The sequence below is a fragment of the Podarcis bocagei genome, assembly GCF_964188305.1.
Source record: "Podarcis bocagei genome assembly, chromosome: 6".
NCBI classification, from domain to species: Eukaryota; Metazoa; Chordata; class Lepidosauria; order Squamata; family Lacertidae; genus Podarcis; species Podarcis bocagei.
The window spans coordinates 83,982,555-84,001,534 of record NC_138130.1 but is presented as its reverse complement, the minus strand read 5'-3'; the positions used below and the strand labels follow the sequence as shown (position 1 = coordinate 84,001,534).

General features: G+C 41.3%; 1 protein-coding gene across 5 annotated transcripts in view; it reads left to right on the top strand.

Moving 5' to 3' along the window:
• FGF9 (fibroblast growth factor 9) overlaps positions 1–10,780 on the top strand; it is a 48,912-nt gene extending 38,132 nt beyond the window's left edge. For all 5 annotated transcript variants that reach the window (XM_081198047.1, XM_081198050.1, XM_081198049.1 and 2 more), the window contains exon 3: positions 6,698–10,780. In XM_081198047.1, coding sequence (XP_081054173.1) covers positions 6,698–6,943 — 246 coding nt within the window. In that variant the 3' untranslated portion in view covers positions 6,944–10,780. The remainder of the gene's footprint in view (positions 1–6,697) is intronic.
• Positions 10,781–18,980: the final 8,200 nt, after the last annotated feature.

Below are 18,980 nucleotides of genomic sequence, written 5' to 3'. Positions count from 1 at the left end.
TCTGAAGACGAGTTAGCATCAGTTGGCTGAGCCCTTACTAGTGGGTACACCAAAAGCAAAGCCACCTCTCCTTCCTTTCTTGTGGTCCTTCCTCAAGGGGCACAGAGCTCATACTAAAGCCCTGAACCTCAACGCTTTGGGACCAGGTCTCTTGCAAGCCAAATAGCTGAATTTGGGACAAATGCTCCCCAAAGCTCAAATTCTGTGACTTATGCAATAGCTCTGGTGTGTTCATAGGCAGAGCAGTCTGCAGAAGTTGGGGGTGGGGGAGAGAATCGAATGGCCAAATCCAAAGCCCTGGTAGCTCATGACAGCAGTTCAAATAGCGTGCGTGTAGGTTGCTTATTTTTCTGTGGGTGGGCTTTGCTCTTGGTCAGCTTTCTAAAACAAGGATTCCCCTCCCATTGACCCCAATGAGAGGGGAATTAAGTATGCCAATTGGGGGCATGTCAGAGGAATGGGAGGGCTTTTGATTCACTGAATCGAAAGTTGCCCATGATCTGCCCCCAGAATGCCTCCTTTTCCCCCTCTCTGCCCCAGGGCCTTTGATGGCAAAGGAGGGGGCAAACCAGGGAGATTTGTGCAGTTCCGAGGAAAATGGCGTCATGGACAGATCTCCTGTGGTCATGGGTCTCCCTCTCTCTCTTTCAGAAAGAGGGACCATGCTATCTCATGGCCTCTTGGATGCCTTCCTAAGGACCACAGAATAGACTTACATTATATTCAATAAATATTGGGGTTTTGCTGAAGCGCTTGTTCCCCATTTTTACTCGAGGGGGAAAATGTTATGGAAGTAATTTTAGCCATTTTAATAAGGCATAACAGGGTTGAGTAAAACCAAGTCTCTTTCCCCCTTCCCCTCCTTCACAGCCTTACAAAAATAGTAAAGAAACTCCACAAATACGTTTGCGATTCAAAGCTTGAGTGCTGAATATTTTTGTTCTCAGGAAAGGTCCACATGACATCAAGCAAAGATGGCTGCCTGTTATCTGACCTCCTCACTCATCAGATCAGTTGAAATTTTAATAAATATGTAATTATCTGTTAAGTATTTGACATAAAGTGTCATCAAAATTGAAATTAACTGTGTGGATAAAGCCTTAACCAATTACAAATGGATTCCTGTGTGGGAGATGCATGCAGCAATTGTCCAGTGTTTGTGAGCTTAGATGCACTTTATTTGAAAGGTGAAACAGTTGCTTTCAGCCTATTTTTGAGGCAAAGCTGTAGGGAAGGATTTTTTTTTATTTAAAAAAATTCTAGAAATGTCAGTTAAAGTAAATCATGCATCAAATAAACTCCTCTATAACTTATATTAAGTATTAGGTTAACAATGTAAGTATTCTTCTAAAGTGACCTCAGATTGGGTAAGGTGGGGCAAAAATGAAGGGGAAATTGTGAAGGCCAGCAGAATAACAGAGCTAAAAACATTATATTTTATATAAAGGATAATTGTCAGCCAGAAAGTTTACATGGTCTTCCTTGATATTTGGGGCATTTTTCTGAAATGACTGGAATAAAATGACTGGAATAAAATCATGCTGTGGATCTTGAGTTAAATTTGAGTTAAATGTTCCCATCATCCCCAGCCAACGTGGCTAGTGGTCAAGGAGGATGGGAGTTGCATCACACAAAGGGGAAACAAGAATGGACTCTGCACAGTGTGGTGTAGAGCATTGTACTAGGACTTGTGAGACCAGGGTCCAAATCCTGTCAGCCAGCCATGAAGCTCATTGTGTGACCTCGGGCCAGCCACTGCCTCTCAGCCTGACTTACCTAACAGGCTTGGTGTGGGGATTAAAGGAGGATGGGGAGAACCATGTACACTCCCTTGAGCTCCTTGGCAAAGGAGATGCGATTTAAATGCAATATTATTATTATTTTTTGAGTGGGGTAGTGTATTTTAAAAAGTGCTGAGTTAGAAAGAACATGAACAGCTGTCTTTTATTTCTGGGTGGACAGGTTACTCACACAGTTACTGCTTCACAGGGTTTTAAGGCGAGGATACAATGGGGAGGGAGAGAACCATATACACTACCTTGTGAGCTCCTGGAAGTAAAGGTGGGGTACAAATGTGTGTGTGTGTGTGTGTGTGTGTGTGTGTGTGTGTGATAATTTATATGCATCAATGCAAGCATAGAGATAATTACTATTATTTAAACAGAAATACATATCTTCTTCCTCTTCTTTGGCAATCACTCGTAGCTGAGCAAGATTGTCTTCCATAAACAATGTTTTAACAGTGGGTCTGTAAGTGACTGTGGAGGCCAATTCTGGATCCACACGTCCTTCCCCAGTGGGGACATCGGTTTCTGGGAATTGATCACGGTGAGGGTTTGCCAAGCGTGCCTTCCTCTTAGCATGTTTCTCCCTTGCGTCCTGAGTTTGAGCGTCTTCAAAGCCCATGACACCTTTGGTAAAGGCTGTTCTCTAACTGGAGCGCTCGCAAGCCAGTGTTTCCCAGTTGTCAGTGTTTAAACTACATTTTTAAAGATTTGCCTTGAGACAGTCTTTAAACCTCTTTTGTTGACCACCGGCATTACGCTTTCCATTTTTAAGTTCGGAATAGAGTAGTTGCTTTGGAAGATGATAATCAGGCATCCACACAACATGAGCAGTCCAACGAAGTTGATGTTGAAGAACCATTGCATCAACACTGGTGATCTTTGCTTCTTCCAGTACACTGACACTGGTCTGCCTTGTCTTCCCAAGGATACATCTCACTATAGTGGGGGAGACTGTGACGATGTGAGTTGTGTCTGACATGCTCAGTTTGCTCTCCAGGTGTTAACTGTTGATGAGCCACTTCAAGGCCCTTCTTACACTCCCTTCTTATGACTCTTTAACTATCTTAAAAATAGACTTGGACTGAACAGACTTTGAAACAGAAGATGCTTTCACACAGAGGGCTGCCCTCTTGTAACCCTTTAGAGGAGGTCACTCTTTCGGTGGCACAGTTAAGTTGTAATGTGTCTACTCAAATTCCTGGTTGGCTCATGTGTATGAATGGGGCTGAGCAAAATGAGCTTGGGTTTTTTTGGTTGATGTCTGGATGATTTGCAGTAGATTGGCAAGGGTTCAATTACATCCGCAGAGCACTGTGTTGGCAAGGCTGTTCTAGGAGACATCCCCCAAAAGATAGCTGGTGGTGACATACATGTGGTAATAATCCCCCTTCCCTGATTCAAAACCATTTGAAAGAAGTAGCTCCTAATGAAAGGTCTCCAAACGAAGAAGGAGACACTGATTATTTATATTTGTTATCAATTTACTCTTTTAATTATGTAGTTGGAACTAAATCAGCAACTATTTTACTGGAAGTGCATTTTATAATATGGAGCCTGAGGAGTAAAGTAAATTGCAAACTTTTGCACGTTGGGAATTGTTACATTTCTCTTCGTACCTTTTAAAATTATTTGCTCCATAGGGGCGGAGTTTACAAATTTTTCATCCAAAGTATTCCATGTGATATCATCCTTCCCTTCAGTTTACTAACGCATGGCAACATTATAATGGGGAAGACTGAATGTTTCGATGTTGTAATTGCTGTTTTGTTCTAGCTGTGAAAATTCAAAAATGGAAAAGGCTTTGTAGTAGGTTTAAATAATTGATTTAAAGCTTCTAGAATAACCCTTTTTACAAGCTTGCTCCCTCCCCCTGATGATGTTGGACCACCCCTCCCACCACCCCTGACCATTATGGGATTGTTGTTGTTGTGGTGGTGGCATAACAACATTTACAGGTCTAAAGTTGGGAGCAGCTGTTAGGGAGAAAAAGAGAACTGTTCTCAAGAGATGTATCTTGGTTTCAAATTAACCTTATATGGGTATTTATGATTCAGGAAAGCAAAGAAAGACATTTAAGAGGATCTCTCTTTTTAAAACCCGAGAAGTTCAGCAGCGCACATCATGTGATGCTTGCAGATAGCAGAAAAAACTTCATTTGAATGAGTTTTACGCCTCCCCTCCCAACACACAGAGCCCAGCATCCACCGACTACTTCTTCTCAGCATCTGCTTTTGCAATTGAAAGAATATAAAGTAATTTTTAAAATTGCTCCAAGAAATGTGTAGACTGCAAGAGCTGTATTTACAGACTATTCAACCAATATAAAGAAGACATTGATTACAAAGCTGCCGGCATTCTTCTCTCTCAATAAGATATGGGAGGCTGTTAGAACACATTCAGCTTCTCCTATTGTTGTGTCAGCTTCTGTGGGCAAATCCTCTGGTACTGCTGTCTTCAGTTTTTAGGTTGGAACCAATGTAATGGTGGTCATGGGTAAAGAACATTTCATCACACCACCACTCCCGAGCCACCTATGCATTTGGTTTTTTTAATAGCTTTTACTACCCAGCCATTCATGGAAATACACAGGGTTGCATATGACAATGGATACATTAATTACTATTAATGAGTCTGCAGGAGGCAGTGGAAGACAAGAGTGCCTGGCGTGCTCTGGTCCATGGGGTCACAAAGAGTCAGACTAAATGACTGAACAACAACAACAACAATATTGTTATTATTAATATTGCTATATTAAAATTTTCCATTTCAGTTCTTTGAGGAAGCAAAGGTGGATTATATTTGTGCAGGTGGTGAGGAATGGGGGATTGGAGGAGGAATATTTTTCGATGTCTTATTTGCTAATGAAAAAAACTCAGCACTAATCCAGTAATGAGCACAACAGTGACTAAAAATAAAAAGAGAGAGGACACAACAGATTACAATGCAGAGTTTAAAACAGCAACAACCATTTTTTAAAAAAATCAACTGTACCAGTATATTTAAGTACATAGTACAAAAAACAGATATTTTAAAAATGTAATAAATATGTCTTCGTCTGCAGCCAAAAAAGACCTAAAAATTGGCTCTAGATGAAGCTCTCTGGGGAGTTTCACAGATGAGGTGCCATCACTGAAAAGGCCCTCTCTCTGGTTGCTGTCAGCCTTGTCTCATGAGATTGGGGCTCCTAAAAAAGACATTCTGAAGTAGTGTTTGAAAAGGAACAAAATAATAATAATAATAATAATAATAATAACTTTATTATTTATATGCCGCCCATCTGACTGGGTTGTCCCAGCACTCTGGGCGACTTCCAGCAGAATATAAAAAGCACAATAAAACTTCAAACATTAAAAACTTCCCAATACAGGAAGTTGGATGTTCCAGTTTCCAATTAGACCAGACTCCACTTAGTTTCTGATCTGTTCACAGGCTTTTTTGATTCCATAATATATTTGTTAGCAAGCTTGACTTTGTGCATTCATACTTTCAAATAATTACAAACAGCTTTCAGTCGTTACTACGAAAAGAGCGGATTTTCTAGAAGTGAACTTAAAACAATCTAGCTTGAACTGGAGTAGAACCATTTCTTATTGAATGAATGTTTTATTTTGCGCTCTGATGCTAGCAATAAAATCAACACAGGACAACCCCTTTTCAGACAACAGTATCCTTTTTTAAAAAAATTCTGCCTGTGACTCTCAAATTTACATGGACAGTTATTTTCTAAAACAATCCCTCAGTGTACAGCAGGGTCAGGGGACCAGATGTCGTTGGCCTGTTAGCCCTATCATCTCTGACCATTGGCCATGTTGACCATTGGCCAACAACATCTGGAGGACCAGAGGTTCCCCATTCATGGTGCAGAGGTAGAGAGTTAGCCAGAGATGCAGATACCCCCGAAGAATAATAAAATATAATTTGAAAGCAGTATGGGGAAAAGAAACAAGAGGAATGAGACTGCCCCCACATAGTGACTGGGAGTGGATGCCGAGACCATATAACACCAGTCCTGAAAGACCCACATTGGCTCCCAGTACGTTTCCGAGCACAATTCAAAGTGTTGGTGCTGACCTTTCAAGCCCTAAATGGCCTCGGCCCAGTATACCTGAAGGAGCGTCTCCACCACCATCGCTCAGCCTGGATGCTGAGGTCCAGCTCCAAGGGCCTTCTGCGAGAAGTGAGGTTACAGGGAACCAGGCAGAGGGCCTTCTCGGTAGTGGTGCCTGCCCTGTGGAACGCCCTCCCATCAGATGTCAAGGAAATAAACAACTATCTTACTTTTAAAAGACATCTGAAGTCAGCCCTGTTTAGGGAACTTTTTAATGTTTGATCGTTTCTTATTCTTCTTTATACATTATTGAATTGCAGTAACAAAAACCAAACAATATCACAAGAAAAAAGAAAAATAGCAAATTACAAAAAAGAGAATGAAAAGAACAAACAAAAAATACACAGAACCTTGACTTCCCTCCACCCATGTTTGACCTCCTTCCCTTAAACTTCTTTCATTTGTTGTGTTATTAGTATTACTTTGTTTTTATTGCACTTCCATCCATTTCCTCAATATTTCTACCCTGTAAACTTCAGGCCAGAAACTAAGTGGAGTCTGGTATAATTGGAAATTGGAACATCCAACTTCCTGTATTGGGAAGTTTTTAATGTTCGATTGTTTTATTGTGGTTTTAATATTCTGTTGGGAGCCGCCCAGAGTGGCTGGGAAAACCTGGCCAGATGGGCGAGGTATAAATGATACATTATTATTATTATTATTATTATTATTATTATTATTATTATTATTATTCCCAACCCCTGGTTTTTCTAGATGGCATTTGGCAATAAGTAATTAAATATGTTGCTAATTCCTTAATGTTTCTCTCTCTCTCTCCCTCCCTCCCTGTTTCTGTTCACAGGAAAAGCTAACCCAGGAGTGTGTATTCAGAGAACAATTTGAAGAAAACTGGTATAACACATACTCATCAAATCTATATAAGCATGTGGACACTGGAAGACGATATTATGTTGCATTAAATAAGGACGGGTCTCCAAGAGAAGCGACTAGGACTAAGCGCCATCAAAAATTCACACATTTTTTACCTAGACCGGTGGATCCAGAGAAAGTCCCTGAACTATATAAGGATATTTTAAGCCAAAGTTGACAAAGACGTTTCCTTCACTTGTGAGCCCTTAAAACGAAAGTAACCACTATAAAAGGTTTCATGCGGTGGGTTCTTAATTGATTAGCTGTGTCATTGCATCAGCTCCACTGTTGCCAAACTTTGTCGCATGCATAATGTATGATGGAGGCTTGGATGGAACATGCTGATTTTGTTCTGCACTTAAAGGGGTTTTGTCTTCCTGGAGGAGTGCCTATTGCCCACTCGCTTGGTTTATTATGAGAGGAAGGAAGGAAGGAAGGAAGAGTGAGAATGTGTGAGAGCGGAAAAAAGAAAGGAAGGAGGATGAAAGAGAGAAGCTGGAGCAAGAAGGAAGGGGGAGGGGGAAAGGCCTGATGCATGCTGGGAAATAGACACGCTTTTAAATTTTTTGATCCATTGTACTTCATCCTATATCAGCATAGCTGCCATACTTTGACTCATCAGGAATTTTGGCTGGTGGCCTGCTCAAGTGTACGCTGCATTTATAAAAAAGAAAACGAAAAAAAAAGAAGGCATGGAGGGTTCGGTCTTACTTAAACAAACAAACAAACGAACAAAAAGAGACTTACTATTTTTTTTGTTTGACTGCTCAAGTGGGAGCCACCCCTCGCTGAATTTAAAAGCAAAGACCTCCTAGGTGAAAAAAACGAGAAAAGATTAAAATAAAAATAAAAAAAATTAAAAAGTAAAAAAAATACGTAAAAAAGTTTAAATTTATTTATAGAAATTCCAAAGGCAACATTTTATTTATTTTATATATTTATTTATTATATAGAGTTTATTTTTAATGAAATATGTACAGGCCAGATAGGCAGTTTGGAAGCTTTAGGCTCTGTGAAACATTTCGACAGCAAAAGGCCGCTCTTGAACCTGTGATAAAACTCATGCAAGTCAAATGTAAAAGGTGCATGGAGGCAAAGAGAAATCTAGCAATCCTAATGTACTAAAGGCGACAATCTCCTTTGTGCCCATATTATTGTAAAAGTATGCACAACCACTCATGACACAGAGAGCTCACTCTTCTGACTGCTTGTTTCATAGCTTAAACTCTCCCCTCCCCCCTCCCTCCCCAAGGATTAAAGATAAAAATGGGTCTTCAAAACTTTAATTCTGTGTCTGTAATATTTCCTCTTTGGTAAGTCGACTTATTCCATCTTTGTAATCTTCACAGTTGTGAAAAGAAGAAAGAGAAAAGAAAATAAGGGTTGGTATATGCTCTACTTGTTAAAACCTACTGCAGATAATACCAAAGCTAAATGATAAATATGCTCTTTTTATTTAAGCAGAATGCCAGAAACATCCTAATATTGACATTTTGTACTAATTAAGGTTTTCACAACTAGTACAAGAGGCCCGGGGCAAGGTTCACTCTTGTAAACTTGTTTAATTGTGCACTTGACTATCTACTCTGAAATTACACAAGTTCCATAGGGGTTATTACTGTAACATCTTTTATGGAGAAAAAAAATTGCTTTCAGTGTGAACTGTCATAATACATATTAACACCCTTCTTAAAGTAAGACTCTTGCAAATGAAACTAATAAATCTCTATTGAGAATTGCAATGAGGGGGAAAGTACTATACTCGTTTTATTTCAAGTTATCTTCCATATGTTCCTGGAGTGTATCGTGAGGCAGGCTCTGTATGCCGTTAGGACTGTGTAACGTAATAAGTGCAAACACACCTTTTGTTAGGGGTTGTAATTTTGGAACTTGCCCATAGAAAAGAGCCCCTGGGAATAGCTGAGTCAGAAGTGTTGTCAACAGCTGCAGCCCAGGGCACTATGTTTGTGTACCATTGTGCAGAGTTACTGTACAAGGTTTCAGCTCAGCCTGGTTTGGGTTGTTGCCCGGATTCTATTTAGTTTGGAAAGTTGTGCCTCCATCTCCCTATGAATGATGCGTATTTCCTTGGGTTGCAGTGGATGCTTAAAACAACTGAAGCACGTCTGATCACTTCTGATGCCACTTGTTTTGGTTGATACCTCATGTCATTCTGGGACCGTACAAGTTTTACTTGAGTTTTCCCGTGCAAGTATTAGCAAGCAGTTTCAAGGCTCTGGTTGCCTCCAACGAGCTTGTACTTGGAGTAGACCCATTGAAATTAATAGACTTGGTAGTCATTTTCGTTACCTTCAACTGGTGCGCTCTGAATATGGCTGTCGCTAGAGACAAGCCTTAATCTTCCACCTAGCTGGAGTAAGAAGGGAGTTTAATGCACAGAGGGTTGTATCAACTAAGTCATGCACAGAACAGACCCATAGACTTAGTAACAACTAACTCAAGCCCCTTGATTTCAGTGGGTCTACTTTGAGCATGCCTCCGTTGGAGACAAACCAAAGATATTAAGTACTGCTTATGAACAAATTGGAGATAACCATCAATATGTTCAGAATAAATTCAGCATTCCTTCACTCAGTTGCAAGCTGCACATGATGAGTATATATGTTCGGTTTTGGGGCGTGGGGAGCACATTACATTCCACATGGGGCTACAAATGAAAATTATATCCCCATGTACAGTTCTTACCCCTCTCTCCCCACTCTTTGTATCTCTTTGATACAAAGTCAGTCTTCCCCTTATTATTATGTCATCTATCTGTACGTTTCCACACCCTTGTGGAATATCAACCTGTGTTCTGGACAAGGGCTGAGGAATTATGATGTCAACACAGGTGTGTTTAAACCTTATGGGAGAGGTGGAGAACTCAACACGGGGCTGGGATTTTCAGAGGCAGCCTTGAGTCAAGTGTAATGTGTAGTTCTGTCCTTTTGGCTAGCCAGTCCATAGTATCCAATCTTGGGTAATTTTTTGATGCAACTATCCATGATACACAGAAGAGATCTGTTCCACATAACTGATAGCTAATATTTATTATGTGAGCACCATAATGTGTGCAGTCACTTACTTTGAATGGGATCAGAATAAGAAAACTATTCTTTCATTTAAAATGAAAACCTTAATGCCAGTTGCTTCTTGGTCCATAGTATAATCAGACTCAAGACTTTCCCAATGTATAGTAAACTGCTGAATATTAGCTTTGGGCTAAATCTTTCAAAGTAAATAAATGACAGCTAGGTTAATTCCAAGGGATGTTGGACATCTAATTGTCAGAGCATTTCTGCTTACATTCAACACATATTGACCTAATTGATCAGGACTTTGTTTCTGTTTAAGAATTTGATACAGTTCTTCTCTTATGGATCAAAACCCACTTTATGACGACCCTTTTTCTTTTTGCTGCCTGCCTGGGATTTTGAAAATGGGAAGATTGTTAAGCAGTTGAAAAGCCACAATACTGGGCTGTGTAATAAGTTGGGTGGATCACAAATGGTGCAGGCTTGCTATAAGACCACTTTAATTGGACTAATTCCACCAGAATCCGCAATAGGACTATCATTGTAAATTACTTTGAAATTGTGTTTTTAATAACCATAACCAGAAAATGATTATCCTTCGAATAAACGAGTTAAAGGACATACAGCATGTTCAGCATCTAACAGTAAAAGATATATATATATACATATTGCATAAAGGTGGATTCAAGTAGCAATAAGTATCTGATTTTGCACTAAGTCCACAAAAATGTTAAGGACACCCATAATAGCTAAGGTCAAACTTGCCATGAACTTACAAGAATAATAAGGTCATACTTTTTAGCCTTAATGTGGAATTTGCTGGTATTTTTTATCATAGACAGATCATTAATATTACTTAACATGTTTTTTATTTAATTTATTTTTTGTATTTTTTAAAGAAAGGATTAAAAGTAAGCAAGAAAAATGTTATGACTTTATGGCAGTTGATGCAATAAACTGTAATCAATTTATTCAAATAACCCATAGTGCTGTGTATATACCTATTGGATTTTTGTAGATATGGAGTTATGATATACATTATCTTGGTCCAACACATGGTAGCAGGCTACCTAGCCTTTTCTATTAGCATATAACGGCAGTCGAATGAAAGCTTGGTTGCTCACTTCTAAGTCCTCCATGGAATAATTCAAAAATAGAATTGGGGAAAAATACGCTCCCTTTATAAAACGAGATGAACAGTATGCGAGTAAATTTCATGAAGTCCTCAAATGCAGCAGTAATATAGAGGCTTGGGACCTCATTCCCTTCCTGAATACATAGACATTCACCTTTGCATCAAAGCTGGTTTGCCTGTCTGCAAAACATCAAATATTGATCCTGTTCCAGCAGTTTCCTGATTTCACTAATACAGTGGTATCTTGGTTGTCAAACTTAATCCGTTCCGGGAGTCTGTTCGACTCCCTGAACCATTCAAAAACCAAGGCACGGCTTCCGATTGGCTGCAGGAGCTTCCTGCACTCAATCAGAAGCTGTGTTGGGCGTTGGGCTTCCCAAAAATGTTCCCAAACCGGAACACTTCCTCTGGGTTTGCGGTGTCCAGAAGCCAATTTGTTTGGCAACTAAGCTGTTTGGGAACCAAGGTACCACTGTATAGATGGTTGGCTTACTTCTCATAGAGAGCAAATAACCAACGCTACACCTTCTACTGTTCCAGTTTGATGCCTTGGAAATAAGTATAGTGAGTGGGGGAACACGGGAAACTTTTATTACTGCTATTCCGGTGCTGTGGACAAATAGAAGGCTTCGTATATTCTAGCGCTCTCCATCTCTGACACCTCTTTAAAATTCACACAGCAACTTGGTGTTAATATACTTGACAACGTGTAACTGTGCATATGAATGGAAATATGTGTGTTGGATAAATGTATTGTTATAGAATTTTGAAAGTGAGTATTCTTTCATAAGGGACACGGGTGGCGCTGTAGTCTAAACCACAGAGCCTAGGGCTTGCCGATTGGAAGGTTGGCGGTTCGAATCCCCGCGACAGGGTGAGCTCCCATTATTTCGTCCCAGCTCCTGTCAACCTAGCAGTTCGAAAGCACGTCAAGTGCAAGTAGATAAATAGGTACCGCTCTGGCGGGAAGGTAAACGGTGTTTCCATGTGCTGCTCTGGTTCGCCAGAAGCGGCTTAGTCATGCTGGCCACATGAGCCGGAAGCTGTACGCTGGCTCCCTCAGCCAATAAAGCGAGATGAGCGCCACAACCCCAGAGTCGGTCACGACTGGACCTAATGGTCAGGGGTCCCTTTATCTTTACCTATTCTTTCATATAGCTCCCCCAGTTCCATTCGAGATCTATTGACTTCATAATCATACAGGAGCACAGGCACAGCCCAGTGTAACTTCCTATACAGAACAAGCAAAGCTAACTTCTCCCTGTTATTACTGTTAACATGTGAAGCCTGTTCACGTTGCATTTTATGGTAGTGCCCATGCTGTATGGAGCCTGTGGGACAGGGAGAGGGCACCTTTGTTGGGGCCATTGGGTATTCTCATTGCTGAACATTTCAAACATCATTTGAACATTTAGGCACAGATTGTTATACTTTCCTCTGCTGGATGGAGGAGGAGGAGCCCTTTTGTACTTGGAGTTGTCTTCCTACAAAGGGTAAATTTATGCCCTACAATCAAACCATTTTCTGTCCTTTTTAATGAGTAGATTGCACATTCAGATTGCAGCCTGTGAATCTGTCCTAATTAAAGTCTGTTTCTCAGCCATCAAATTATTATTTTCAGCATCTCTATGTGGTATAAATGTGGACAGTAGCATTTAACACAATGTTCTGGTGGACATCCTCTGAAGAATGAGATATTCTTGGCATACGAGGATGCTGCCGTTTGCGAGGAGAGAGGATTTGGGACAAAATGATCTCCAGACAACTAAAACCTTCACAGGACTACACTGGAGGAACCAGTCCTAGTTCAGTGATGGTGGCGGTGGCAGCATTCAGTCTTACATAGTCTTGCTGTGTGGGATACCTGTACTCATATCTCTGCAAATTAATTCAGGGTATACATGCACTCCAGTTATGGTGAAGAGGAGTGGAGTATCAAATAAAAGAAATGGGACAGTTCAACAAATGGCAGTGCATTGCTCCAAGAAGGACGGTGTCTATGACTATATGTAGCAAGTATTATCCTTTCAGAAGTATGGCAGAAAGTCTTCTTAACATCTGAAGCACCCTTTTTCAGCCTAAGGGTCACTTTCCCCCCTGAGCAGCCTTCCTGGACCCACCTGCCAGTGATGGTTGGGGCCAGAGGCAATAGATGTGACTCTTTGTGTAGTAAACTACATTCCAGATATGTAAAAGTAGGAGGTTCAAGGACACATCCCAGGCAGGATAAAGCCTGAGGGAGGGTGTGACTTGGAGAGATTCTTCAAGGACCAAGGCATGAGTCTTCCCACCTCTGTTCAAAAACAAGATATAATTATGGACTCACACAAGGGCAGGGGCAAGAGGGGGCACATTGCCATGCCATATACTTGCTACAGAAGCTCTACTTGTAGTTATATCCTGCATTGTTGAAGAACTAGTTTGGTTGGTAGAGCATGAGGCCCTTAATCAGGCATAAGCAAACCGGCCCTCCAGATGTTTTAGGACCACAACTCCCATCATCCCTGACCACTAGTCCTGTTAACTAGGGATGATGTGAGTTGTAGTCCCAAAACATCTGGAGGGGCGAGTTTGCCTATGCCTGCTCTTAATCTCAGGGTCATGAGTTTGAGCCCCGTGTTGGGAAAAATATCCCTGCATTGCAGGCTGTTGGACTCAATGGCCCTTGTCCCTTCCAGATCTACAGTTCTGTGATTCTACTTTGATGACCCCTTCCCCCAACAAGGCACAGCTCATTTGTTGTGCTGTAAACTGATCAACCTTAAGAAGCTCAAAGTGTCACTGGATACAGAATGGGATGTTGCTGTGCTTTCAAAATACTATGTGCAGAGCAATACCCTATGTATGTAGTCAGAATTAACTGCCATTGAGTTCAATGGGGCTTGCTCTTAGGTAAGAGAACATAAAGGTGCAGTCTTACTTATTTTGTTACATCAATTTCTGTTCCATTTCCTCCCGTAAGTTTGGGACTAAATACATTGTTGTTGTTTTTTTTAAAAAATGGGGCTGGGGGAACCAATAAAATTTGGCTGAAACCAAAGTTTTGATGCGCTTAAAAGCTCTACTCTAGTCACTGAAAGCAATTCTTTGAGGGAAAAGCTCAATATTAAGATGAGAAGGAAGAATTATTCTATGCCAGCATAAAATCTAGAATAACGGCAGATTCTAGATTAAGATTTTATTTTTGCTTCCTCTTCCGTTCAGAATGTTTCATACTGCAATCCTATATGCACTTACCTGGGCTGAGTGGGAGTTAGTCCCATTGAATTCAAAGCCCCTTGCTTTTGAGTACCATAGACATGCATAGGATTGCACTGGAGTTAATGCCTACTGACTTCTGTCTATAGAAAAGCCTAACAAGTTTACAAGATCCATTTCCTAATATGGAACAATGTTCACTAAATAAGGCATTTTGTTCTAAATTTGGTATAAACTATATTCCCATATGTAGCTATTTATATGCAGACGGCACACTTTTTAACAGTGCATAGCTGACCATATAAAATTCTTTGTATCACCTGCAACGCCATTGCAGCAAATACATTTTCTCTCCCTCAGCTGCTTTCAAGCAAAGTCACCTTGATTCGTTTAGTCCTTTCTTGGGAGACAAATAGTTGCATATGGAATGTTAATTAATCTCCACTTAGGAGGGTAGCAGACTTGACTTTAATTTACCCATTAAGAAGAACAGCAAAGAATTTCTGAAGAACATTCTATAATCTTTATAGAAGTGTGACAAAATTTTACTGGGACTTAAGTCTCTGACTTTATATATGACTATTTTATTGTGCGTGTGTATGTGTGTCATTGAATAGTTTTAGTTTATTAAATTTCTAGGCTTTGTCCAGAAGGCTCACAGTAGTTTACAATACAGAAATCATCCAAGTAGGTAAAGGTAAATGACCCCTGGACGGTTAAGTCCGGTCGAATTTGACTGTGGGGTGTGGTGCTCATCTCTGCTTTCAGGCCGAGGGAGCCAGAGTTTGTATGCAGACAGTTTTTCCAGGTCATGGAGCCAGCAGGACTAAACTGCTTATGGCACACAGAACAACACAACAACTGCCAGCGTGCATGGAAACACTGTTTACCATCCCGCTGCAGCGGTACCTATTTATCTACTTGTGTTGGTATGCTTTTGAACTGCTAGGTTGGCAGGAGCTGGGACAAAGCAATGGGGGATCACCCTGTCACACAGATTTGAACTGCCAACCTTATGATTGGCAAGCCCAAGATGCTCAGTGGTTAAGACCACAGCGCCACCCATGTACTTTACCTTACCTTTATCCCAGTATCATTATAAAACATACAGTACTTACAGTGGTACCTCGGGTTAAGAACTTAATTCGTTCTGGAGGTCCATTCTTAACCTGAAACTGTTCTTAACCTGAGGTACCACTTTAGCTAATGGGGCCTCCTACTGCTGTCGCACCACCAGAGCAAGATTTCTGTTCTCATCCTGAAGCAAAGTTCTTAACCCGAGGTACTATTTCTGGGTTAGCGGAGTCTGTAACCTGAAGCGTCTGTAACCTGAAGCGTCTGTAACCTGAAGCATCTGTAACCTGAGGTACCACTGTACTGACATAATGCTCCAGTGGACCATTTTGGAGGAAATATAATGTCAGGGTTGCAACAAACAATATATCACCCAAGGCCAGTGAAGTTAACTCTTTATTCAAGGAAACAAACCACAGCTCAGGCCTAGTAGCCTCAGCAACTCTTTGCGGGAGATCTTGCCCCAATGAAGCAGCTGCGAGGACTGAAGGTCCCCACGATTCCTCTGCTCGCTAAGGCTCCTTCCTTGGTTCCTTCCCCAGTAGCCTAAGGTTTCCTCTTCTGGTTTTTCATTGCTCCACCCTCTCAATTTCTCTGCATGTTCTGAGAGACCAGTGGGGAGGGGAACTGGTCGCAGCCGGAGAGGAAGACTCCCTGTCTTTTCCCACTGCCTGCCTACACACAGCCTTGGAGTTGGGGTGGGGAGGGGCAGACACAAGAAATGGAGGGTCAAGGAGAGAGGATCTTTATGAAAAACTTAAGAATTGACTCTATCTCAATATAGTCCCTGCAAAGTTTGAATTCATCTGGAAGTAGCTTTAAGTACTATTTTTCACATTTATTCCTCACCCATAACTTACCTTGTTTGTCTGTTTTCCCCTTAAAGTTAGATGTTAATGCACTTCCAATTTTTAAAATGTGCATTATAAAATATATTTTTATCCTTTTTCTTCTTTTGTATACCTACCATGGCCATTATGTGTATTTTTTTCCTTTCTTTTTAAAAAATGTATGCCCATTGATTTAAAAATATACAGTTAAAAAATAAAATAAAATACATGGAAAATATGACAATGATCCTGCACTGGAGACCTGTTATAAGGAGCGGCTGCCAGGCCTCATCCCTTTTTCAAGTGGGTCCTCCTTTAGCTCTTTGGTGTTCAGATCTGTGTGTAGATGGTACCCACACCAACAACAGTGAGGCATGTATGGGAGTGGCGTGGTTGCAGCACTATGGACAGCTCCTAGAGAGCAACTTACTCCACTGAAGGCTAAGGGTGCCTTCAGACTGCCCTTATGTTGTGAGAGTGACTGAGGCATGCATACCAGAAAATTAGGTTTGCACAATTAAAGTGCACTGAATAATTTAGCATCACCTGCAAATTCGGTCACCTCACTCCTCACCCTCAACTCTACATCATTTATGATCAAGTGAAAAGGCACAGGTCCCAGTACCAATCCTTGAGGGACTTTCTAAACCTCTCCAACTGCAGAACTGTCCGTTTATTCCCATTGTCTGCTTCCTGCTACTTAACCAATTCCCGATCCACAAGAGGACTTTCCCCTCTTATTCCATGACTGCTAAGCTTACTTGGGAGTCTTTGATGAGGTACCTTGCTGAAAGCTTTTTGAAAGTCCAAGTCCACACTATGTCAGCTGGATCATCTCTATCTATGTGCTTGCTGACATTCTCAAAGAACTCAAATAGGTTCGTAAGACAGGGCTTGTCCTTCCAGAAGCCAATCTGGCTCTGCTTCAGCAAGGCTTGTTCTTCTATATGCTTGGTTGTGTTATCTTTAACAACACTTTCCAACAGTTTCTCCAGGTCAGACATTAAGCTGTCTGGCCTGTAATTACCAGGATCCCCTTGGGATCCCTTTTAAAAATTACATTGTTTCCCCCCACCGGCTTGCCTCTCCTTGGGATCTGACAATGCTGGTGTAGGAAGGAATCACCCTATTTGCCCAGACAGGGAGATTGCTGTATCCAGATGTTATCAGAATGGCATGGGACCCAGCCTTCCAGAAGCACCCCCACCCCCATGGCTCCAAACTCACAGCTTTGCAGCCCTGCTATGTCAGAGACAGCATAGAGAGTAGCGGAAAATAACTCAAACGTGAAATAACTCAAAGCTTATTAATTTTTAAAAGAATTGTCGCACAGTGGCCAGATATTTTTTGAATGTGTATAAAGGCTGGATTGACGTTGCACCCTCTGGCCACACCCCCTGTGCACATCTGAGGTACTGACTGAAGCAGCCTTTGTGCATAAAAGCTGTCCTCTATATAGGCTACTTGGACACAATCGGGGTACCACAAATATGCAGCGTCTCCGACTGCATGCACAGTTCCAACAGGTGTGTCAACTTGTATGTACATAGATATTATGTCATGCATGCCTAGGCGGGATTTGCTTTTACTCCTGCTTCCCTGTTCCATGCACGCTCTGAGAATGTCTGAACAGTGTTTCTGACTGTTATAGAGTGTGGCCAATAGGAACATGACAGTAAGAGAACACTATCATATTTTATTTTATTTTTGCAATGGGAGGAGAAGAAAGGTTGCCATACCAATATTTCATCAAGGCTACTGAAGAGCTTATGACTGAGCCTCTAAGTAGGAAAAGTACAGAATTCAAAATTGTCTCTCTAGGTCACCTCTGATGTTTTGTGGGGTTGCAAATGACGCATGCAGCTAAGGGCTGGTTTTGAACGCAGCAGTATTGGAGTTCTCTCTCGAAAACGTTATATTGAAAGAGCTGATTCACAGGTCATACGGATGGACCTTGAGTCTTGTCTAATGTGGCAAGTTTTTCTGTTGCTTAAACAAATAAATAAATGGTGCTGCAGTGAGTCAGCAAAAGTGCAGGAAAATCCTGCAGTAGCATTTGTCAGTTTTCAGGGGAAAGGATTTCCCATTCTTATGTAAGCGACTCTTGTGCCAACTCTGCTACCTGCGTGCAGATTCCAAAACAAATCAAATGAACTGTAATTCTGTGTCACGTACGTAGAGTTAAACAAGAACAACAAACCTGCCAGTTTCAGATCTTCTTCGATAATTTTTATATCTTCTACAATAAGACAGACTATTCTAGTCTGTAAGGAATCTAGTTAATATTTTAATGCAGACTGCATGCACGCCATAAATTTAAAGCATCTCCCCCCCCCCCTGAAAGAATCCTATGAACTGAAGTTTACTCCACATGGAGCTAAATTTCCCAGCACCCTTAGCAAACTTCAAATCCCAGGATTATTTGCAGGGGATGTTCTTTCAATCTGTTTTACATGTATGTTGTGCACTCAGACTTTCCCGGGCTTTTCATTTCCCTTTGCTTTTCAGGATAGTCTGTTGGATGGGGGGAAATATCCCACCTTTTTCTGCCCTTAAGTTATGGAGCGATTTTTACAGGATTCTGATTGACAATGTTCTCAGCTGTACCATTCCAATCTGAGTGAAATCACGCAAGGCAGTGGATGAAGGAAAAGGAGAGTCATCATTATCAAGGATGGTGCGAGCAAGCAAGGGGTGAGTCCGTAGTGCCTGCGGCTATCACTTAGTGGTAGAGCACTTGCTTGGCATGCAGAAGGTCCCAGAGTCCAAACCTGCCCGTTTCCCATTAGCAGGTCATGTGAAAGATCTTTCTGCCTGAGACCTTGGCCGTTCCTTATTCAGCCAAAGTTGAAAATAATGGACTAGCTCAGAGGTGTTGGTGGGCCACACCTCACACTGCCCAGCGGCGTAGCTAGCCAATTGGGTGCCCAGTGTGGTGCGTGC